The sequence below is a fragment of the Macrobrachium nipponense genome, chromosome 2 (assembly GCF_015104395.2).
Source record: "Macrobrachium nipponense isolate FS-2020 chromosome 2, ASM1510439v2, whole genome shotgun sequence".
Lineage (NCBI taxonomy): Eukaryota > Metazoa > Arthropoda > Malacostraca > Decapoda > Palaemonidae > Macrobrachium > Macrobrachium nipponense.
Window position 1 is genome coordinate 25,031,167 of NC_087201.1, and position 15,157 is coordinate 25,046,323.

General features: G+C 36.5%; 1 protein-coding gene across 1 annotated transcript; it reads left to right on the top strand.

The window, feature by feature from the left end:
* Positions 1-9,804: 9,804 nt before the first annotated feature.
* On the top strand, positions 9,805-13,866 carry LOC135221407 (uncharacterized). Its single transcript, XM_064259187.1, has 3 exons — positions 9,805-9,942; positions 11,857-12,196; positions 13,311-13,866. The coding sequence occupies exons 2-3, from the start codon at positions 11,862-11,864 to the stop codon at positions 13,474-13,476; spliced, it is 501 nt and encodes a 166-aa protein (XP_064115257.1). The 5' UTR covers positions 9,805-9,942; positions 11,857-11,861; the 3' UTR covers positions 13,477-13,866.
* The last annotated feature ends 1,291 nt before the right edge of the window (positions 13,867-15,157 follow it).

Sequence of the window (15,157 nt, forward strand, 5' to 3'; positions counted from 1 at the left end):
TGTTTCATCATAAGTCATAAATTTGACATCCTTGGCAGTCAACAAGGACAGCTCAGGGAGGTTAAATTCCACTGAACGTTAGTTCTTCATTTGACTCGAAATGAGCCGATTCATTACCTGAACTATTTGCCGTCTTGTGCTACGCTCTAACATGTAAACAAATAGAAGTATCAAACGAGCATATATATGGACAAAGTCGAAAACGTAGTAGGATCATATTTTTTCCAAATGTGCAAATAAAACAAAAATGCTGCTTTCAACCGACATGTCACTGGCGTATTATATGCACAATAATGCAGTAATCCAGTGTAAATATAAAAAAAATATTACGAGATCATCGTAAAAGCGCCATATGGCACCAAGGAGACGATTTTTTTTTTACACGGTCTGTTGAATTGTCAGGCAACCTGAATCAATTCAGTCATCCACTTAACGGCTGACGACGTCATTCACACGCGATTCTTCACAACAAGAGAAAATAGCAAAATGAGCCACATTTACACGCACTAACATTACCGTCTTAGAAAACAGTGGAACTTGGTGTGTGATTTTTGCCTTCTTGAGCATTGAAGACAAGTCTATAAATCCGCTAATTCTCTCCTCTCATCGTTTTTTCCTGCTGATTCTTGTTTTTAAAGTGTTGAATGACATTTACTTTGAAGGTAAAATGATAGAGAATGACAGAGTGCCATATTCCAACTTTTTTAAGCTGAAAGACCACGTCCTCTTCGCAGTAACTTGACAAAATTCGTTACCTGTTACCTTCTCTCGTGTTTTCATGGTCAGTTATTCACTGGTTACTTACATTTTGATTCTTTCATTTATACTCAGTACTATCCCACCAAAATATTTCAAAATGATTCATGGAGGCAGAATCTCAATAGAATATTACATACTTTGTCATGACCTCTGAGTGCCCGAGGAGTACACACTGCCAGTTTGGCAATCTGCTTAAAGCGATATGTAAATCAAATTGGTTTCTTTTTAGGTAAATTCTTGCTGATATCCTCTTCGACCTGAGGATAAAATGGACAATAATTGTGGCCGTGCTGGGCTGGAAGGAGAGGATTCCAAATTTGTCTTCTTAGTTTCTACATAGATCTCACGTTACCTTACGCGCCAAAGGTTAGGAAGAAGTACTGACAACCGAATAGTCCTTCTAATGCGTAAACTTCAAGAATTTTTTATGGAACTCGGATCCTCTCCCTAAGTGGGAGCTTATTCTTGTTCTCTGCACCTTCGTAACGACACTTTTAAAACCCAGTAGGGTTTTGTTTTTCAGAAATCTGAATATGGAAATATTACTTTGTCTTGGATAGTTGAAGCAGTAACCCACCATTGGTATTCAATAGCATCACATCATTCTTCAGAAAACCAAACAAAGTTGCTCACTGAGTTGGGTCACTGTGATGTCTCAATCAGACAAGACAATAGGTTAGTAGCGCCTCAGCGGCGTGGTTGGTATGGTATGAGCGTCACACCTCAGTGGTCGCGGGTTCGATTCTCGGCCATTCCATTGAGGAGTGAGAGATGTGTATTTCTGGTGATAGAAGTTCACTCTCGACGTGGTTCGGAAGTCACTTAAAGCCGTTGGTCCCGTTGCTGAATAACTATACTGGTTCCATGCAACGTAAAATCACCATACAAACAAACAATAGATTTTAGTATAAATCTTCCGAAAGGAATTCCACTGGTACCCCCGTTTTTTGTTTACTCGGGGAGTAAGCCTACAAAGTAGTTTCTTATTGTTGTTGTTGTTGTTCTTGTTGGGGGTTAGGAAAGGTCTATGAAAGAGCCTAAAAAGGTCTGAAAATGGTGTTTCGCTTTCAATTAACGATACAAGAATTTTAGGATAGGATATTTATGACTTATTTATTAGAATGCAAATGTAAAAGAATAAATAATGTGCATGTTAAACAGTACAGAACAATTATTTCTATTAGAATATATTGTATTTATTTCAATTTTCGTTGGTGAAACAAGGCTATTTTTGACCATAGGTTTTAGCACGTTTTAATTTGCGTGAAGTAAAAAAAATAATGTATACAACTTATGTGTGAGAGGAACTTCTTGCACGCATCCTGAGCAAGCTGGAGGTCGGATCACGCCTTTTTTTCTTTTTTTTTCTTTTTGTGGCAAAGTCATTCGAGGAACCTATTCATTAAATAATGAACAGAGCAGATATACCCTGATTAAACAACTTCTCCTCAAGTTCACTTCGTCTGCCAGTATCAGTTTTGTCTGATCGCACCTTATAAGTGGCTCTTTATGGAAGGAAAAAGTCCCAAAGAGAATATCAGGAATATCTATTAAATCTATTTCTCTCGAATTATTACTCGATTTTGTAATAGTAATGATCCAGTTTCAATTCCGGTCAGTAGATGGGCCACTGCATGAGAAACGTATGATCAGTGATCACGCACCAAAAGCATTAGACGCTTAGATTATCGTATCTGCGTTCACAAACGTCAAACTCCTCTCAAAAATACAATATGTAAAGCCACGAATCTTTTTATTTGCAATATAATACTCTTGCTACTGTTTCCAAAAGTAATAGAATAACAAAAATGATATTGCACTGAAGATCAATTTTATTACAACATCTCAGACTAACCGTAGTCTTATTCTGCACACTTCATGATTAGTGCTGCACTTAACAAAGTCGTTTAAGACTAGAATTAATATTGCTGTCACGCAATAAAAAATTGTGCAATAGTAATTCTTCATCTGTCAACATTTTAGCAATTCACTTTCGTCCTCGTAGCAATGACACATTACATCTCGGTCAACTTTAATGGTGTCTCGAGTTGTTTACGTCTCTGGGAATCTTGTTGTTGTTGTTGTGGTTTTCGCGACGCTTCTGTGATTGGCTGTTTGGTTTGCAAAGATTTCCGAAAGATTCACTCAATATGTGTATACATCTCGTGCTTTCAATCGTTCTTTGGCCTGTGCATCCATAATATACTAAATGTATATTTATGCTTTTGTATTTATACGTTTTTTTTTAATATTTTTATTTTTATTTTTTATTTTTTTGAGTGAGCAAGTTGCCGAATGTTTCTGAAGAATGACAGCGATTGCAGATTCGAATTGTGTTTATTGATATTTGTTCAGTTACTGCAGCGTTTTTTGGTCAGATTCGTTCGCTTGTTTGTTTGTTTGTGGTATTTTTGTTAGCATGATTGACACCTGAAAGTGAAGTTATTGGCCTGACGTATCTTTGACCAAAGGTGTTCCTCGTAACTGGTTAAAAAATGATTCGATTTCGTAGAAAATAAGAAAGTCAATTTTGGACAACCCAGCCATGAAAGAATTTCCGATCTCTGAACAAAGGTACTGCTATCACTGGACAAAAAAAAGTAAAGGTTTTATTTCGCATAATATTTACTGACTAAAAAACATTTTAAGCTTACTCTTTTCTTCTTCTCTCTGCTTCCTCGATTTGAGAATTGTCGTTTAAGTTAAGTTAGGTTAAAATATACCTGTTCACTGAAGGTTAATGGTGGTAATCAAGAGGAGCAAAGGTCCCCCTGCTCAGGTAAGATGTAGCGCTCTAAGTTAAGCTACGTTGACGAAGGTGAGCCTAGGACGTCTGTCTGTCTGTCTGTCTATCTGTCTCTCTCTCTCTCTCTCTCTCTCTCTCTCTCTCTCTCTGTACCCTAGGTAAAGATGGGGAAGGGGAGTAATTGAATAACAGAGAATTCACGGTAGAACTGAAACTGAAAATCAAGCTAATCACATCAGCAACTAGATCCTCACTGGACGAGTGGGCTGCGTACACGCTTATCGATTTGGTAGCCAGAGTTCGCTCCCCACTGCTGCCAAAATTTTTAATCCTTCTGGCCAGCCCTAGGAGAGCTGTTAATCAGCTCAGTGGTCTGGTTAAACTAAGATATACCTAACATCAGCAACTACCAGACAAACGACTTTTGCGCATTCAAGGGAATTAAAGGAGCCGAGCCATAGTCATGACGTGACTAGTATGATTTCTACCTTCAGCTCCATCGAAAATCAAATGACTCTCCCTCCCATATCTCCAACAATGAAGGAAAATAAGTTAAAGATGATTCGTCCTAGGCTAACCTTCCTTAACCTGGCATAACTTGAGTAGCCACACACTCTCTGCTCAGAGGTGCTTTGTTCTTCTGGAATAGTCCCCTGAACCTGCCATAGATAGCAATATTTTACCTTAGAAATAGTGCTAAAGGAACCTATTTCACGGAGCGACACGGCCGAGCCCAGAAAAAGTGATAAAATTTACCCTAACTGAACATGGGGCACTACCTACCACTTGCTCAGCAGAAAAAGATGTTACAAGGAGTTATAGTGAGTGTGCTCATCTAGCTTTTCTTTTTAACTCTTCCACTCTGTTGCTGTTTACAACTCCTGGTGGCAGTTTATTCCATGTGCCACATATATTGTACGTAAAGAAGCTCCCGCAATGAGATGTGTTGTATCTCTTCAGTTCTAGTTTCCATCCATTATCTCTTGTCTGGTTTTCGTTTATTGTGAAGAGGTTCCTAACCTAACCCGTAATAAAAACATTCACGGCTGGATCCTCATAAGAAGGTAGCGATATATGAGAGAGAGAGAGAGAGAGAGAGAGAGAGAGAGAGAAATCCAGTTTTAGACGAACCATTCATTGTAAAGCTTTATTGCAGATACTCACAGGTGAGAAATCTGAATGAAACTAGCAAATCTGCTGTTTAGGAATATAAATGCCTGAATGGATTTACTTCTTTGAAACTTAAAATTTTCGTAGTATCTTTGTCAGATTAAGGAAGGAGAGAGACCAAACACACACACACACACACACACACACACTAACCTTACTTCACTAGCTATGACTCCATGATCATACCAAGCCGTGAATTCCTTACCTTGTAGTAGACTTTAGCGAGTCACAACCAAATATAGAATAGTTCTGGCCAGATAGAGAGAGAGAGAGAGAGAGAGAGAGAGAGAGAGAGAGAGTGTGTGTGTGTGTGTGTTAGAAATCTAAAGAAACGTAGGTAATTTCTAACGAAGTATTCAAACGGAAAGAAATATACCCGTCGTCTTCCATGACCGTCCTACACCTCAAGAAAAGTCGAAAACAACCCTGAGATTTCTTTAATCGGTTCATGCAAAATTCGCGAAGGTCTTCGTGTGTCCGGATCAATTATATTTCTCAGTGACTCAGCAATACCAATCGTGCAAGCTGCATGTCAGTCTGCAATTAGCAAGGCGTAAGGAGCAGCTTGAATTGAAATCTCATCCGTAACTCTCATGAACGAGTGATTCCTTCGAAGCATTCCACGACTAAGCAAGATCGCAAAATGGTCATTTTCATGATAGTGAGATAGTGACACAGCATGAATCTGCGCTGAGATGAATGTCCTCCATTTTCATTCGACTATAGCTGGTTCACTTAAGATAGATTCTTGTGTGAGCCCTAATCCTACGAGACGTTTGTTTGGCGGGCGTTGATTGGCTTGGAGTTGCCTACCTCCCGGTACCAGCTAATCAGCGGCCGCCAAACAAATGTCTCTTAAGCATAGGACTCAACTATAGCATCTTTGCATTTGTTGCAGCTATTGTTTTTGTCATATTTCAAAAGCAGGCAGTCTTCCAGAGGGGGTTATGAGGTGGGCGTATTCCTGGAATGGAAAACCAGAATGAGAGGAGTCGAAACAGATCGTCGCTCCTTGAAGTCAGCTAAAGTTAGCACTTGATGAAGCCGTTCGATCTGTTTCTTGCTAAAAGTAGCACATGATAGAGCGATTCAATCTGTTTCTTGCTAAAAGTAGCATTTGATAAGGCCCTTCGATCTGTTTCTTGCTAAAGGTAGCATTTGATAAAAGAAGTTCGATCTGTTTCTTGCTAAAGGTAGCATTTGATAAAAGAAGTTCGATCTGTTTCTTGCTAAAGGTAGAATTTGATAAAAGCAGTTCGATCTGTTTCTTTCTAAAAGTAGCATTTGACAAAGCAATTCAATCTGTTTCTTGCTAAAAGTAGCACTTGGTAAAGCGATTCAATCTGTTTCTTGCAAACAGTAGCATTTGATATATCCTTTTCGATCTGTTTCTTTGCTAAAAGTTAGCATTTGAGAAAGCTGTTCGATCTGTTTCTTTTTAAAAGTAGCATTTGACAAAGTGGTTAGATCTGTTTCTTTGCTAAAAGTTAGCATTTTGCGACTCTGTTCATCTGTTTCTTTTTAAAAGTAGCATTTGACAAAGTGGTTAGATCTGTTTCTTTGCTAAAAGTTAGCATTTGAGAAAGCTGTTCGATCTGTTTCTTTTTAAAAGTAGTATTTGACAAAGCGGTTCTATCTGTTTCTTTTTAAAAGTAGCATTTGACAAAGCGGTTCGATCTGTTTCTTTTTAAAAGTTAGCATTTGAGAAAGCTGTTCGATCTGTTTCTTTTTAAAAGTAGCATTTGACAAAGCGGTTCGATCTGTTTCTTTTGAAAAGTAGCATTTGACAAAGCGGTTCGATCTGTTTCTTGCTAAAGGTAGTATTTGACAAAGCAATCATTCTGTTCCTTGCTAAAAGTAGCATTTGACAAAGCGGTTCGATCTGTTTCTTGCTGAAAGTAGCATTTGACAAAGCGGTCCGATCTGTTTCTTGCTAGAAGTAGCACTTGATAAAGCCGTTCGATCTGTTTCTTGCTTAAAGTAGCATTTGACAAAGCGATTCAGTCTGTTTCTTGCTAAAAGCGGCATTTGATAAAGCGTTTCGATCTGTTTCTTGCTATAAACACCATTTGACAAAAGCGGTTCGATCTGTTTCTTGGTAAAAGTTAGCACTTGACAAAGAGATTCGATCTGTTTCTTGCTAAAAGTGGCATTTGATAAAGCGGTTCGATCTGTTTCTTGCTATAAGCACCATTTGACAAAAGTAGTTCGATCTGTTTCTTGCTAAAAGTTAGCACTTGACAAAGAGATTCGATCTGTTTCTTGCTAAAAATGGCACTTGATAAAGCGGTTCGATCTGTTGCTTGACTAAAGCATGATCTAACGTTTTTACGACAGACAGCAAGAGGCATTTCAAAAAGACGAAAAGGACAAGTTTAGCAATTTGCACATCGCTCCTAAAAACTGGGATCCAACCCCTGTGATCAGAGCTGAAACATTTGGAAAGATATTTAGTTGAGGAACTTACAAGCAAAACCTAATTTGGAAGTATTATAGTACCTAACTATTTAATGTCAAGGCAAAGCATAATTTTGTTTATTACTGCTATTATTCCTGTTTTAAATAGTCTGATCATTACTATTGCCATGTAAGTAGTTACACGTAGTCCTTGTCGTAAGCCAATACATTATAACTGATTGTAATTTTTTCTAATTATTTTGTTTTCATGTGCTTGGAATCGAAATATAATATCCAGTCTACTTGTTGTTGTTTTTAATATATACATTTTATATATATATATATATATATGGATATATATATATATATATATATATATATATATATATATATATATATATATATATATACAACCCATTAAAACACTCTGGTTTAAAGCTAAGGAAATATAGTCCTTAGCTTTAGACCAGAGTGTTTTAATGAGCCTTTTATGCTTGAGACGTAACCTGTTTTAACAGAAGAATTTATTTACACACACACACACACACACATATATATATATATATATATATATATATATATATATATATATATATATATTGTTGTATGCCTCTGTAAATTTCAACGTAAATGAAACCTGGCTGAACAGAAGATAATCATATCACTGTTTTATCAGGTTGCTGTATTCCTTAAATATGATACAAACCCAAGTCCTCTTGACCATGCTTATAGAATGCACCTGCTCGCTCCTGTCTTCTTCATAGTAAGAATTGGTAATTTAAATTGATTTTTTTAGGTAATTTTCATTTTTTTTATTATATATATATTCTTGCCAAAAATTTTATGAGGGAGGGAATATCAACTCACGGGTGATTTAATATTCAAGTACTTTAAGAAAGACATAATAGATTAAATCTTTTGCTCCCAGAGCAATAAAGAAATGGAAAAATGATTAAGTGATGATTTTGCAGGTAGAGTAATTCATCTCATTCTTCTTCTTCTGCGTCTACAGTCGGGGCACAATAATATTAACATAAAAAGCAAATCAGCATCTCGCTTAGAAATATTTGTCGATAAAATGAAGCACCAAAAATAAACCGAATGAACGAACATGCCTCACCAAAAGTAAATATATCGATAACGATGAGAAATGGCTACCAAAATCGCACGATCGATTTTTTTTTTTTTAATTTGATCAAAGTCATGAGCAAAAGGCGCCAGTTTTTCTCAGAATCATTCAAACGCTCATTTGACCCTTCCACCTCCCAGCTCCGGGAACTTTGATTATGGGAATCACGGTCATTCATTCTCTCGTATCTTTATTTTTTTTATTTTTTTTTAACGTGAAGTTATCCTATGTTGCCCTGATAGTTTCATCGAAATTTATTTGTTATGCAGCTTTAGTCGAGATATTGCCCCAGCATTGCATGTATATGTATATATATATATATTATATAGTATATCTATATATATATATATAGTATATATATATATATTATATATATATATATGTGGATGTATATATATATATATATATATATATATATATATATATATATATATATATATATATATATATATATATATTAGATATATATGTATATATATATATATATATATATATATATATATATATATATATAGTTATATATAAGGGTTATTCAACAGCTAGGGACCTTCATATAGTTATTCACATAGTCGTGGATAAAATATTAGACCTAAACCAATAAAAGCAACAGAAAGGCAATATATATATAAAAAATAAATGTCAGAGGTAAATAAATAAGACTAATTTCAGAAAGAGGAGAATGTAAAGAGAAATTAAATAAATTACCAGATACGCAAACACCACCTTTCCCAGACAATGTGGTCGATGAATGTTAGCTAAAACCAGTGGCTGGTTTAAGGAAATGGGGGTAAGGAGGGGGATCTGGTTACATGGACCCCCTTCCCATGGATATGAATAATAGAACATTGTTTTTTTTTCAATAAATCATTATTAGTAGCAAAAATGTGCTTAGTTAATGATTATTTCAACAACAACAAAAGCAACTGTACAACAGCCTTAAAAAAAACAACAACAACTATGTGTGTGCATACATATATAAATATTCATATATATATATATATATATATATATATATATATATATATATATATATATACCAATAATTGCACACACATACATACATTCATAAATGCACGATGAGCCTATGTTATAAACCCACTCGGAAGGACATAGTACCAACCAAAAGGTTCGTCAGCGATGGATACAAAATCCAGAGGCAAAAATAAGAGAAAATGGAACAGGCAACAACGACGGATCCAATGCAGCGCACCAGAGCAGCAGCATCACATCAAATTCTATTTCAGCATCGTTGACTTTTAATACTTAACTGCATGGAGAGGAATTCTACGAACCGCGCCACAATGCTTTCGTAACCGAGAGTGATAAATGTTCGTTTTAGTGAGATATACGACTTTCGTGGGGAAGGGGGAGAGAGGGAGAGAGAGAGAGAGAGAGAGGGGGGGAGGGAAAGAGGAAGGGTGGGGGGGTCTCTGTGTGCTTCGTTAGGGAGGAGGAATTCTCGATTATTTTTGGGAAGAATTGCTGGATTAACCTTCCGGCGTTGGCGCCAATTGGCTGCGGCGTTTCGAAAGGCGGTCAATCTCCCCCAATAGATTTTTGTCTGTCACGAGTAACTATCATCGCTAAATGACCGAAATGGTCACGAAATTCAATGTCAGCATAGTGCGATGCTGACGGTATATAACGTTCTGCACAAAACCTCAATTCGTCAGTAGCTTCTTCTTCTTCCACTCCATCTTGTACAACAGCTTCTTGATTCGTTGACGTCGATCAGTTGGAGGTGAGTTCGTGATATATTTGATTGGTACACGTCGCTGTACTTAAGAAATTTGCTATCGGATCTTGCTGGTTTCTATCTTGGTAGAATGAACCTGCAGGTTATCTTAAGTGCACGGGCCATTTTCATGATTTAGGATGTATTTTACGTCACTAATTTTAGACATCTCGTCAGCATTTGCATGTGACGTAGAACCATAACTTGTACTTACCAGGATGAACACCAGTCAAAAGAGTTTGATCGCTTCGTTGGGATTTCATATTAAGTTTGGTTAAAATAGACATTTTCAATTCTCTGTGGTACCTTATTTCTGTAGCTGTTCCTTTCATCCTTCAAAATTTGATAGTTTGATTGAGACGAATTGAATTTTGTAGAGTTGGAGCAGCTCCGGGAATAGTAAAGTCGAATGTAAAGCGTTTTCTAAGTGCTAAAGTTATAATAACAGATGGCACGAACAATTAGTATCATTTCTAAGCCTGTTTTGTGGTAGTTTTCGATGCGTCTCACGATTACGACATTCATCTCCATCGAAATTCCAACGAAAAGGCATATCTTGCCCCGTCTCCCTCCTATGGTGATAATCAGGGACATGTTGATATTTTGTGGATAACTAACAGCGAATGAAGTACTATTCTGGGACCAAAATGAAAGTAAACTCACTAAATTAACATGAAATCCATAAGCAAAATCAGACTAAAACAATCCTAACCCTGCTCTTACAAGTACCAGGCTAAAACAAACTCAAAACCGAGTGGCTGGCGGCAGGATTAACGATGAAATTGGCTTAGGCTCTGGGACACACAACAGAACCACAAAAAGAAATATATTTTGAAATGTTTATTCAGCAATTACAAAGACATATCCTAATCTCTCTAACCGTAGCTCATTTTGTCTTGCTTGTCTGGGGGCCGGGGACCCTCTGTGACAGTCATTTGTTTTTAACCAAAATCGTCGCATATGATGAAAAACCAAGAGAGAGATATAAGACGTATTTGAAAATTCTACTACTCACAACATGTTACCAAGTTTGGCAAGCAAGTAATGCTTAGTTTCTTTTCTCCGGTTAAGTAAGCTCTTCTCACGTAAGTTATAACGGTTGGGTCTAGGTTACGTTACAATTGAGATGCCCTGTTAGTACTAACGTTACACTTTTTGATAGCCAGTCCCCCCAAAAATTGTCATAGTTGTGACGCAAATTATGAAGTCAATTATTTTTGCCTTGTACGAACTTTCTTCTTCTTCTTCTTCTTCTTCTTCTTCTTCTTCTTCTTCTTCTTCTTCGTTAAGTTGTGTAGATTTTCTGTCTTGCCAGTATCATTCAACCTAAACTGTTTTGCGACTGGAAGTAGAAAAATGTGACCACTCTGATATATTGTCTGTAAAAAATTTAGCACCGCCAATGGAGTGTTCTTTTACCTAATTTGTCAGGTTGCCAAAATCTTCTTTGTTTTTACATAAAGCTTTTTGTGTTGAATCAAGGCATATATATATATATATATATATCTATATATATATATATATATATATATGTATATATATATATGTACATAGTTATTATTTATATGTATGGATAAACTGTAAATTCACATATAAGACCCTTTCCCTACTTTGAACGATGTGAAGCAGCGTAAACTTTACACAGAAGATAAACATACTCAATGTATTAATGCCATGTAACTTTGATAGCCCAAATGAATTTTATATTCCTGCTTATATACAATAAGAAGACCCTATCTAGCAACTGCTGTTTATTTATGCATACATTTATCTATTGTTATGATTTGTTTACAGCTAACAATTTGGTATTTTCTCGAATGTAAGTATATCCTAAAGGTCATCCATCTCGGTGTCACCCACTTGAATATTTCCCGACCCAGAGGAATGAATAATTTGTGATAATAATTCCCGTAACTCCAGGAGACATGTCGACAGCGATCGGCCTAACGATAGGCAGCGGCAGCATCGTAGCCGGAGCTGCCACGGCTGTGGCGGGAGCTGTCGGTCTAGGTTTCTTGGGCGTGGCGTCCATATTCCGGCGTCGCAGTAGAAGCAGAAGCAAGCACAGGCCTACCGGTGGATACGGTCGTCGTCGCAGGCGCGCTGCGAAGAACAAGAAGAACGTCGCCATCGGCAACAGCCTGCGCTTGATTCGTCAGGAGGACGTTACGGGATGCGGCCTAAAGTTCATGTGTGAGTTGGCCAAGAGGGATCCGACGGGGCTCACGGTGGAAGAACTCTCCGTCCTCAATCTTGTCGGGTAGGTGCTCCTGTCGCTTCCAGCGCTCTTTTGTTTTGTCCGTCCTTCCGTCCGCGCTTTTGCTGTCCGCCCTCAGGTCTTAAAATATACCGAGGTTAGAGGGCTGCAAATTGGTATGTTGATCATCCACCAACCAATCTTCAAACATACCAAATCGCACCCCTCTAGCCTCAGTAGTTTTTATTAAGGTGCAAATAACACCGAGCCTTGGTTGAGAGTTTTTCTACAGCATTATACGCTCGATTACGCCTAAGAAACTTCGGCAATTTCTTTTTACTTTTTATTAATAACATTCAATATTCGTACTACAAATTCGTTTCTTTATGTCTCATTTCTTTCACTATTCTTTAGGAAATCCTAAAAGATTGGTGTCAAGAAAGTTCTCTATTTCCTTAAAGAATGTTGTCAAATAAATTCTCTATTTCCTAAAAGAATGATGTCACGGTAATTCCCTATCTCCTAAAAGATGGTGTCAAAGAAATTCCCTATTTCCTAAAAGAATGGTGTCAAAGAAATTCCCTATTTCCTAAAAAAAATAGTGTCACGTTAATTCCCTTGGCCTTATCAATAACTGAAACACTGAATGGAAACCATCTCTCATCTTAACAGCAGCTGATATATCAGCTTTCCTACGCCTTGCGTTCGAATGGCACTGAATATAACTTATTCAACTTGTTACAGAGATAATCATTATCATATTTTCATCATAACATTTCCCATACTATAAATCGACAAGGGGAATAATTCCATCACCCTATGGCAATTCTAAATTTTTATTTTTAGATACAGGTGGTTATTACTTTATTTATGTAATGATCACAGACACGTCAACAAGCAAATAAACGCAAACACACACGAATGTATTTCTCCAGAATTATTTTCATAATAGTAATCCATTCAAGTTACAGTATGTTAAAGTTACCAAAAGAAAACTGTCATTTCTTGCTTTTATATTCGTTTTTCATTCTTTTTCTAGTTGTCGAAGCGCCCCACAGACAATCCTAGACAATCGACGATGTAACAGCAGTGTTATGTTGTATGTTGTGGAATAGATTTCAAAACCAACCAGAAAACATATCATCATATGTTGTAATCTCTCTTTCTTTCTCATCAGGCCGGTGGTCAGACCCGGTGAAGGCCTCCTGCCGGACAGGGCCATAGACGACTACCGGAGAGCCAAGGCTCTTGGGCAGGGAGGAGGGAGCTGTTCCGAGGCGTACCCTCTGTGTGCCTTCAGTGGCTCCCAGCTCATGGAGACAGTCTCAGGATTCTTGCCATGAAGTACTGTACAAAGGACAGCTTTGCTATGATAGGTCGGCCTAGAGGAATCCACGTCAGCAGCATCGAGATACTCAGAATAGATAATAATCGACTCAAATTCCTTCGCTGCGCTCAGAGATGCTCTCATCCCAAGAGACGCTATGCTAGTCCGTTTGCCGATTTGCTTCTCCTCGCTTTTTCTAACGCAGAACCCGATGTTACCAGGACTTAATTCCCCTAACCCCCTATACATGACAAATCTGTCTGTTGATTAACTTATTTATTTGTTCTCCTATGTATTCAAAACTCTGAAAAATACCAACATTCCATTTCCTGCTGAAGCTAGTATAGATGCAGAGGGAAGGTGGTATTGTATTTTAAGTCGAATGACGAGTAAAAACGAAATCAAACCAAGGCTTTATTTTATTGATATCCTTTGATTTATTTGATTAAATAAAGGGCAACTTCTGAGATGGTGGAATGGGATTTTTAAGACTACAAGAATATAAAACAGTTGCATTATTGATTATGAGGCTCAGAAATATAGGATCAAAGATGACTGGAGATCATGGAACGACGCGAGGTCGTACAATATAAACACAATAGCATTGTAGTGAAAATGTCACCACCAAGGAAAACATATATTATTATTATTATTATTATTATTATTATTATTATTATTATTATTATTATTATTATTATTATTTTGAAAATAATGGCACTTTTCAACGAATTAATCTTATGCAGGATCTTTTTAATTCTTCTGATAATTCGTTTTTCTGATCCAGCTAGGTTGTTGAGTAGAATTCCAATATTCAAATTTGTAATTTTTAGGATATTTGCCAAAAATATTTTATCAAAAATATTTTATTATATATTTTGCTTATATCTCTTTGATGGGTATACCAGTAACTTCAATGGAATCCTGGTTTCTATACCCATCAAAGAGATATAAGCAAAATATATAATAAAATATTGTTGATTAAATATTTTTGGCAAATATCCTCATTATGACAAATATGAATATTGGAATAATACCCAACAAACTACCTGAGTCAGAAAAACGAATTATCAGAAGAATTGGAAAGATCTTGCATAAGCTTAATTCGTTGAAAACTGCCATTAGTTTCAACAAAACATGTATCAAAGAAAGTCTGCTTCCTGCATAGTATTATTATTATTATTATTATTATTATTATTATTATTATTATTATTATTATTATTATTATTATTATTATTATTATTATTATTATTCAGAAGATGAAACCTATAGGAACAAGCCCACCAAAGGAAATTCAAGCTTCCAAAGAATACGGTGCTCATCAAGAAAAAGTAAGGGGAGGTAAGGGTACTCTATCCGTCCGGTGATCTGACTGAAAAAATATTCCACATATTCAAATGTTCCTGGAAATTGAAAGCAGTATTAGATATCCCATTGGCTCGCTACGTTTCCTACGTAATTTCAAGTTCTCTTTTGCATGTAATCCATAAAAAAATATGATATTTTGTACTGGTTACACCATTATCAAACAATTCTCTCCGCTTAAGATAAATAGCTAATAATAATACATATAATAATGTTATATGTATTATTATGAATATAATGTTGTTTGTAAACCATAATATGAGACTTACGATGTGGACGATACTGTTAAAATACTAAATCACTTAAAAATTCTAAACTTCTGAATAATAAGTACG